This window comes from Chamaea fasciata, unplaced genomic scaffold (assembly GCF_029207755.1).
Source record: "Chamaea fasciata isolate MVZ Bird 193981 ecotype frontalis unplaced genomic scaffold, bChaFas1.0.hap1 SCAF_31, whole genome shotgun sequence".
NCBI lineage: Eukaryota > Metazoa > Chordata > Aves > Passeriformes > Sylviidae > Chamaea > Chamaea fasciata.
The window spans coordinates 666,571-676,124 of NW_027094116.1; the positions used below are offsets into that span (position 1 = coordinate 666,571).

Genomic DNA, 9,554 nt, shown 5'->3' on the forward strand with positions numbered 1-9,554 from the left:
GGTGGCGCTGCTCCTGTGGGGTGAGTGCCCCGGGCACGGGCCTGACACCCCGGGGATGGGCCCTGGTGAGGCAGAGACCAGTGGGGAGGGGGCACAGGGGGGCTGGGATGTCCCCTGACGTCCCCATGGCCCACAGAGCCAGTGTATGGGCATGGACCGCAGTGTGAGCAGAGGAGTGGGGTGGCTGTGGGGACAGGAAAAGGGGGAGAAGAAAAGGGGAACTGGGATATGGGGACAGGAACAGGGGGATAGAAATGTGGGGACAAGGATGTTAGAAAAGGAACCTTGGGGCTGTAGCAGTTGTGGGGACAGGGACAGGGGCACAGGGATGCAGGGCCAGGGACAAGGGCCACGTACCATGCAGATGGGCTGTGGGGATGGGTTCCATTAGAATGGGATGACGGGCCATGGGGATGTTGCTGATGGGACCAGGGCTGTGAGGATGGTGGTGGTAACCTGTAGGAGAATGGGGTGTCCACAGTGTCCCCATGTCCTGCCTCAGCCCAGGGTGACCGAGGTGTCCCTGTCCTCAAGACCTCTGTGTTCCCACTGCAGGCAGTCTGGGGACAGACACCACACCATGTCCTCCAGGTGCTGCTGTCCCCACCCAGCCCTGTCCCTTCTCCCTTCCAGCCCAGACCCTCGGCCTCGCTGGTGAGTCCTCAGGGGATGCCATGTCCCCACCCCGCTGTCCCCAGCCTCATGATGGCCCTGGCAGGCTGGTGTCCCCTGTCACCCGCAGGTGCCCAGACCCCCCAGCTCCTGGTGGAGCCCCCCTGGAGGCCGGCGGTGCTGTGGGACCAGGTAACACTGACCTGCCAGGGCTTGGGGACCGCCGGTGACACCACCTGGTACAAGGACGGGCAGCACTGGGGGCAGAACAGACGTGACCGCTTGACTGTCAGTGAGAGTGGCACCTACACATGTGACAGACCTGGCAGTGGTCTCAGCCTGCCCGTGAGAGTCTTAGATGGTGAGGGGGGTTTGGGTGTCTTCAGCGTGGCACCTGTGGGACCCCGAGGGCTCTGGGTGCTCTCAACTCAATGGGTCACCCCCTGGATTGACCAGAGCCCATCCCCTGCACACGGGGACATCCCAGAGCATCCCAGTGCGGGGGGACTCTCTTTGTGGAATTGGGGCCCCCCGGTGGACCTCTGGGTGTGACGCAATGGGGGGGTCTCTGTGAAAACCGGACCCCCCTTGTTTGACAGGACCCCCTTGTCCCACAGCCCCTTTGGTGCTGCAGGTACCAACATGGGCGCTGCTGGAGGGGGACACGGTGACACTGCGCTGCCGGCGCTGGAAGGACAGTTCCGTCACCGGAGTGCAATTCTACCGTGGGGACGAGGAGGTCAGGAAGTCCTTCCATGGGACTGAGCTGTCCCTGTCCCCTCTGCAGTCAAACCACAGCGGCCGCTACCGCTGCAAGGGCTGGGTTAGCTCAGGGGTTTCAAAGGGGTGGCAGGAGTCGGCACCGGTGACAGTGACAGTGCACGGTGAGCACCCCACACCTCACACCTCAGCACCCCCACAGCCCCGCCCCAGGGATTCGGGGTAACAAACCCCCTCCCCTCTCCTTCCCAGAGCTCTTCACGGTGCCGGTGCTGGAGGGTCACCTGGAGCCCATCGAGGGGTCCCTCCTCAATCTCAGCTGCCTCAGCACTCCCAGCCCCCTGCGGCGCCCAGCCCCCCTCCTGCACCTCTTCTACCGGGACGGGCAGTTGGTGGGGGGCCCACAGGTGTCCCCGCAGCTCCAGGTGCCCGCCGTGGGGGTCTCCGACTCGGGGAATTACAGCTGCCAGGTGCGCTCCGAGGGGGGGGCCGTGCAGAAGAGCAGCGCCCGGCTCCGCGTCACGGTGCACAGTGAGTGCGGGGATGGGCACGGGGAGCCACCACAGCCTCCCTGGGTCCCCTGCTTCAGGACCCTCATTACTGCCAGGGCCCCCTGTCGCTGTCTCAGGTCCCCCATCTTTTCCTGGGTCTCTTGCTGGGTCCCCCAGCTCTTCCTGGGTACCCCCATCTTTCCCATAAACATTTTCCACATTCCCTCGACACTGCTCGGGTCCCTGTCCTTGTCCCCCCATCCCTCACTGGGTCCCTTCACCCCTCTCTGATCTCCCCTCATGGTCCCCAGGTCCCACCATACCCTCCCTGTGGTGCCCCCTCAGCCCGCTCCAGCTGTCCCCTCCGTGAACTCCACACCATTCCTTCGGGTTTTTTTCCAAGCCCCCCATCAGCTCTGCGATCCCTCTTTGTCACTGGGGTCTCCCTATCCCTTGAAAACACCACCCATGTCCCTCACTGTCCCCTGGTTTCACTCCCTCCTGCAGGGGTCCCGCTCTTGGGGGTGTCCCTGTGGGCGCAGCCCCCCAGGGGACAGGTGGCACTGGGGGACTGCCTGGTGCTGAGCTGTGCGGTGGCTGCAGGGACAGGTCCCCTGTCATCCACCTGGCACCGGGGGGGCTCAGGGGCACCGCTGGGCACTGGCCCCCGCCTGGAGCTGCGCCACATTGGGGACAATGACAGCGGCCAATACCAGTGCCGGGTCAGTGATGGGGACAGCGTGGCCGAGAGTGACCCCCTGAATGTCACCGTCCTGGGTGAGTGGGACCCTCAGGCTGGCGGTGGCCTCACCCACAGCATGCTCCAGGAAACTCTCATCCCCGTGTCCCTGTCCCTCTTGCTGGCTGCCAGCCCCCCGCCCCCCCGCCCCACAGCCTCAGCCCTGTCTGTGTCCCCGCAGTGCCCGTGGCCAATGTCACCATCACCCCCGGTCCCCTGTCACACCAGGTGCAAACAGGTGACCCCGTGACCCTGCGCTGCTCGGTGCAGGTGGGCTCAGCCCCTGTCAACTTCACCTGGCTGCACAACGGGCAGGAGGTGGCCCTGGGTCCCGTCCTGGAACTTGGGGACATCAGTGTGGAACATTCAGGCACCTACCAGTGCGTGGCCACCAACCAGCTGGGACAGGACGGGCACCGCGTGTTCCGGGCACTCAGCCCTGAGCTGGCCCTGGAGGTGACACCGCAGGGACACAGGGGCACAGGTGAGGTCACATGGGGTCACCAGGGAGTGCAGGACCCCTGCTGTGATGGGGGATCCTGATGTGTCCGTCTCTGTTTCTTGCAGTGGCCGCAGGGGTCGGTGGGTCCCTTTTCTTCCTGGTCCTGCTCGTGGCTGTCATTGTGGCCTGGCACTGGTGGCACCGCCGGGGTGGGTGACAATGAGGGGATGGGGGTCCCAGGGAGTGTTGGAAAGCCCTACAGGGTTGGGGCCCGATAGGGCGGCACAGAAAGACCCAGAATTTTAACTTTGGCTGGGGATCCTGTAGGGTTTTGGGAGGTGCTGGAGGGTCCCGCAGGGATGTTGGGGATTCTTTCAGGGGTCCTGGGGTCATTCTGGGGAGTGTCTCTCCCTGCTGGGCTTTGGGTTCTTGAGGATGACTTGGCTCGGGGCAGTGAGGATGTTCATGAATTCTGGGGGGCTTCAGGGATGCTTGGGGGTCCTGTAGAGAACTGAGGGTCCTGTGGGGGTTCAGGAACATTGAGAGGCGTCAGGGCCCTGGGGACCCACAGTCACCTCTCCCCTCTTTCCTCTGCAGCCATCAGGAAGCACCAGGAAAGGTGAGTGGGGGGGTCTAGGGCTGTGGCCCCTCTTTTACCCCCACCCCACTACTCTCCATCCCCTCCAACACATCCCCTTTATCCCCACAGGGCCTCCCCGGAGCCCCCGGCCCCCCCAGAGGAGGGCGAGGTTCTGTACACCCACATCGTGAGCACCAAACAGGCACAGCGTGAGTACAGTGGTGTGGGAGGGACAGTGACACGTCACCCACCGGTGTCACCCCCCACCTTGGTCCCCCCAACTGGTGTCTCTTGCAGGGCCCCCCCGTGTCACTGTCCCCCAGGAACCCCAGGTGACCTATGCAGAGCTGCCAAGACCCCAAAGGCGATCACAGGAGCGCAGTGACATCTATGAGATTGTGCCATGACTCCAGGGGGACTGGGGGGCACTCTGGGTCCCCACCCAAGGGCACCCACACGTGTGTGTGCTTCCACTAAAAACTGCCCCTCCCCCTGCCAGTGGAGGCTCTAAAGGTAAATGTCCCAAAGGTCTGAGAGAAGAACAATTTCCTGCAAACAGCAACGAGAGAAAAAAACCAACAGCAACTGCAACAAGGTTCAGAATTCAAAGGGTCACAAAAGGAACGATTTCCAGAGAAAACCCCCAAAGAGGAACAAACCCTGGACACTTCCCCCAACACGTTTCCTCCACCAGAGGAACCTGGCAGGGCTCAGGACCTTCATTGCCCTGATGGCCAAAGTGGCCTTCAGGAGGCTCTGGTTTCTCTTCTCCCCTGTCTCAAACCGTTCCTCTGCCGTGTTCCCCGCACGACGATGTCACAACGGCCCTGTGGGTATTCCTGAGCCTCTCCCTTTTCCAGGACACTCGGGATTAGGCCCTGGCACAGGGTGGGGTGTCAGAGGCAGGAAAAGTGTGATGTGTCAAGACCTTTTGGAACACCAGTGTGTGGCTGGGGTGGGTCAGGCTGTGCTTTTGGTGAGACAGAACCCTGGCTGTCAATCAGTCTGTCAGCCATGGCACACTGGGATCAGTGAGATGCTCTGACAAGCCCAGCTCCTGAGTGGCCAGGCTACCAGAAGTCCCACCTGGGGGAGGGCCCTTGGTGCCCAAGGGCTTCAAAGGCAGAGCATGAGGTGGCCCTGTGTCTGACCATATCTTGTCTTAGAGTGTCTATCCCATCCATGCTGGAATGCAGCAGTCAGCAACTGTCTTGGATTAAAAGACAAATGTCTCCCAAGGAAAGCGAAACCTTCCTGCAATGGAAGGAAGACCCATGCCTAAAAACTTCTTATAATGTCAAAAATCAGTGGGTTTCCAGGAAAAAATGCAGGAAAGTGTATAACAGCTCTTAACCATTAAACTCCTAGAAGACACCAGAACAAACAACACCAAACCAGAACTTTCCCACCCGTTCAGTGCTGGATTTCCATTTTCGGTGCAGTTATGACGACGTCCACCAGGGGGCGCTGCAGAGACCACTCCCGGCCACCAGGGGGCGCTGCAAGGAGCACTCCCGCCCACCAGGGGGCGCCCCGGGGCCAGCTCGAACCCCCCAGGGGCGATGGCGGCCTCGGCCAGGGGGGAGGAGGGGAAATCGCTCCTTTTGCAAACTCACGGCCACCAATCGGTCCCGGCACCACCACCGGCAGCGGCAGAAGCGGCCAAGGCAGCAGGTTGGATCGTAGTGCCGAGTGGCAGCGTTGCAGCGTCCAGGGGCCAGGCACACGCCCTGAACATCACACCCGACCGCTCTCTCCAATTTCGAACAGAGGGACGGCAGCACTGACTGCCCAGCCAGGTCTCGGGGTCACAGCAGCACCTCTCGTGGCTTTACGGCACAATTCCTGAAAACCCTCAGCCTTCCCCTCCCTTTTCTTCCTTCAGCCCTGGCACAGCAGTTTTGGGAATGTTGAACTCCCCTGGGATGGTGAGGGAAGCAGATGCTCGGTGCTGCCACTGCCAGGGCTCCTCAGGGGGCACCAGCCCACATTTGGAGTTCCTGTTCTTCCTGGGCCCCTGCTCAATATTCCCACACTTTTCCCTCATCTGGAAGCCGCAGTCAGAACCCAAATATTCTTTCCAGGCCATTCCAAAGGGGTGCTGGTTTGAGACAGGAAGAAGGGTCCCGGTCAGGTTGTTGAGCAGATTGTTATCTTCGCAGGATTTTGGGGGCTCTCTCAGTCCCTTAGGGAGAGAGACCAAAAGATCAATTGCTACATCTCTGAACTGGTTCCCTCACAGCTGCCCCTGCAGGGGGGTTTGCAGCCAGCCCTGCTCTGAAAACCATCAAAGGCCCTCACAGAGCCACTGCTTGGGCTCCCATTGGCTTTTGTGCTTCTTGCAGGGCCCAGCAAACCACAGCCAGGCCTTTTCCTGCCACAGAATTCTCACCTTTGCAGCAGCTCGAAAGCTGCCAGAATCAAAGCCAAGGGGGCGGGGGGAGCCTCAGGTCGTGGCTGCCACCTGGGGCTGGCCAGAGCAGGGCTGGCCAATGCCCATCCCTGTGCACTGGGGCTGGGCCATGGCTGGGCCCCACACTTGGATGGCCACTGGCTTCAAGGAGGAGGAGTTGGGGAGCTCCTTCCTGCCTGGGGCTCCATTCCCAAGCTGCTCTTGCCAGCTCAGATCCTGCAGGGGACGAGCGAGAATGGAGAAGTCTGGTATGGGTTTTCTCCCAAAACCCAAGAAACCCAAAATGTCCCACACCCCTCATGACCGAAGCCCCATGGGGATGTAGAGGGAATGAGGAGTGAGAGGAGGCAGCCCACAACAGCTTCAGCCAACCTCAGTTTACATGGTCTCAGACCTGTGGCATCAAACTGGGGCCAAAACAGCCATTTCCATTGTAAAATACTGCAGTTCCACAGTGCTGTCGTGGGAGGGGCCCGAAGGGTTTTCATGTGTTGTGGATGCTGGGGGAAGCGGCTGGGGTTTGTTCCTTGTTGGGAGCTTTCCCTGGAAATCGTTCCTTTTGTGACCCTTTGGATTCTGAATCTTGTTGCTGTTGCTGTTGGTTTTGTTCTCTCATTGCTGTTTCAGGAAATTGTTCTTCTCTCAGCCCTTTGAGACCTTTGCCTTCTGTGTCTCCACTGGGAGCAGGAGAGGCAGCAGCCCCTGGTTTTTAGTGTGTTGGAGGTCAGGATTTTCCTCTTCTTTTCTTTCTCTCCAGTCTTCTCCCATTTGTGCCTAAGAGACAATAAGGATCATCCCTAAGAGAAAGAAAGTGGCCAAGGTGGGGGGAAGGGGTGCAGCTGACTGGAGCCTCTTAGCCCGTGGGGTTTTTCTCTTAGGAAGGGCAGAGATATGGCAAGATTTTGGCTTGGGTGTGAGGGGCTGGGCTCAGCTCCAAGCTCTCTCTTCATGCGGGGATCAGGAGGAACAGTCAAACTGCTTCCCGCAGGGAGAATTCACTGCCACCGCCAGAATCCAGCCCTGTACTGCTCCTTCCTTACTGTGGATGAGCCTTTGCTCAGAAGAGCAGCCGTCGAGCTGTGACCTTATTAACATCCACTTTGACTGGAAAGAACCCTCACCAACTCCTCAGGAACCTCAGGGGAAAACCCAGAACCCCGAGCCCCTTGTCCTCTGAGGGAGCCTCTCCTGGCTGCGTTTGGGAGCCAGGCTCCTGCTGCCCAGCCCTGCTGTTTTTCTGCCTTTCCTCTGGTTGGTTTTGCTGCACTGGAAGCCAGCACCGCGTGCCTGCTGGGACACCCCGCAACTCCTGCCACAGCTGCGGAGTTTGTGTTACTTTTTGTTTTGCCGCTCCGGGGTCTGCTCACCTCTGCCATTCCCACTTGGCTGCTTCCGAGGTTCCTGATACAGCACATTTCACTATCTGGAGGCTAACCGGGATAAATTCCCCGCTGTGAGTTTGTAAAAGAAGCCGCTTTTCCACCCCTTGCACCAGCTGCACCCGCCATTACCATGGAGGGAGGGAGAGAGAGCCGAGCTGGCGCCACAGCGCCCCCTGCAGCCACGGAGGAATCATCACGCCTGCCCTGCCTGGCCGGGAGCCACCAGCGCCCCTGCTGGCTGTGCCTGGAACTGCATGGGAGGGTAAAGTGCCTGTAGCCGTTGTGGAGTTTCTGGTTCTGTTTGTCGCTGCCGTTGTTATTTGTTTGCCTTGTTATCCATATATATATGTTATTACCAACTCAGACCACAAGTGGGAATGAGTTCTAGAAGTTTTTATTAAGAACAATTTAAAAAATTCACAAACCAAAAGGCTCGTCCACAAAATGGTGGCTTTGCCTTTTATACCCCTGGTGTTGCATCAGCTTGATGCATATTCATTTTGATTTTATGCAGTCTCAGCACCTGTCACTCTCCTCAGTGCCAAATCTGTTTTGTCACTGTGGACCTCAGGGCCATGACTGGATGAAGTCCTGCTCCTTTTAGGGTCATGTCCCAAAGGCTTGGCCAGCAACAGAAGATCCAATGTAAACCCACAAAACCCACACCCCAGCACACAAAAACATCCCCATGAAAACCAGCCTTGCAACCGGGCCACCGCAAGAACATCAACCACTCGACAGCACATATCACTATCCCAACACTAACAGCATCACAATATTTAACCAATAATATGTTCAATAATGTAATATCAATTCATATAATATCCAGGGAAAGTCAACTTCCATTAACTTGTTTCTCACAATATATACTGGTAAAGAACTGTTATTCCTGTTCCCATGTCTTTGCCTGAAAGCCCCTTAATTTCAAAGTTATAATAATTCAGAGGGAAGGGGTTCACATTTTCCATTCCAAGGGAAGTTCCCACCTTCTTTGGCAGACCCTGTCTTTCTAATCAAGACATACTGGCAGCCCAAAATTGAAGAATCCTGTTCCTAAAGCCTGAAAGAGCTGAACAAAGAAACACCATTTGTGTCAGTTTAACCAAAAAGCTGCATTTTTGTCCCAGGAACAGGGAACCAGGTCCTGTGCCCCCTTGGAACTGGGGTGGGAAACAGGAAGACACCTGGTGTACTGGGAGCACTGGGAGGGAGGTTGCAGAGCTGCTGGGAGCATGGGGGTTGAGAGGAACCAATCTGATTTTCATTTATGTCTCAACATACGCTACACATGAGGAAAAAATTACTCCAGGGGCTCTACGTGCGCTTGGAACCCTGTCCCAGGTTTGTCCTGGGGAGGCTTCATGTAAAAGCCAACCAGAGGAGAGAAAGCTTCCATGAGTGGGCTGTGAGCGATCCTCCCACTGGCTGGTGGGACAGATGCCTGGATGCCCAGGAAACATGTCTGGGAAAAATGCTCAGGAAAAGTGCCTGAGAAATCGGGCTGTGGGAGGAGCCTTAGCAAATACAAGCAGTTAACTGTGACACAACAGGAGCCTCTTCGCTTTGGATTTCTTGGAGGGATCAGGGGCTCACTCAGAGGGTCAGTTTGGCCCTCCTCTCCCACCCTCACCTTTGCCTCCCTGTGGTCCTTCTTCCCTGTCCACACCCGTTCTTCTCTCCTTCACTGCTTTCAAGAGGCAGCTCGTTCCTGTGACGATCTGGTGCTCCACTGTGTCCCCAAAGTGGTGCTCCACTGCTTCCCCAAACTGGTGCTCCACCACTTCCCCAATGGAGCAGGTACTGCCTGTACCCAGTCATGGCTGCTGCCACCAGGGTCTCCCCCATTGCCTGCCACGCCAGCCACAACCTGGTGTTTCACCACTTCCCCAAAAGAGAAGAGGCTGCCTGCACGCACCCGTCACCTCTGTTGTGTTGCCCACATTGCCTGCAGCAACGAGCCTTCTGCACCAGCCCACTGCAGTACCAGCCCATGGCATCCAGCCCACAAACATCACTCGCCAATGTCAGAAACACGCAAGTGCTGCCACTTGGAAATTGTGCCCAGCCACTCACAAAAGCCACGAGGGCTCACCGCACGCACACTCCATTGGCCGAGCTGATGCCAACAGAGCGCACAGGGTTCTCGTGGTAACGCTGTCCCTGGCTTCTGTTTCT

At 58.2% G+C, this 9,554-nt stretch overlaps 1 protein-coding gene across 1 annotated transcript; it reads left to right on the forward strand.

Moving 5' to 3' along the window:
• The first annotated feature begins 669 nt into the window (after positions 1-669).
• On the forward strand, positions 670-5,250 carry LOC136303073 (Fc receptor-like protein 4). The gene is made up of 8 exons (XM_066206686.1): positions 670-973; positions 1,230-1,496; positions 1,585-1,863; positions 2,744-3,046; positions 3,130-3,213; positions 3,602-3,623; positions 3,714-3,793; positions 3,882-5,250. Exons 1-8 carry the CDS (start codon positions 670-672, stop codon positions 3,989-3,991), a joined length of 1,449 nt encoding a protein of 482 aa, XP_066062783.1. The 3' UTR covers positions 3,992-5,250.
• Positions 5,251-9,554: the final 4,304 nt, after the last annotated feature.

Bases quoted from the DNA above. Each gene is read 5' to 3' on its own strand.
- LOC136303073 (XM_066206686.1), top strand. From the start codon at position 670: ATGCCATGTCCCCACCCCGCTGTCCCCAGCCTCATGATGGCCCTGGCA. The intron at 1,864-2,743 runs GTGAGTGCGGGG...GTGTCCCCGCAG, and splicing joins GCTCCGCGTCACGGTGCACA to TGCCCGTGGCCAATGTCACC. The intron at 3,214-3,601 runs GTGGGTGACAAT...TTTCCTCTGCAG, and splicing joins GCACTGGTGGCACCGCCGGG to CCATCAGGAAGCACCAGGAA.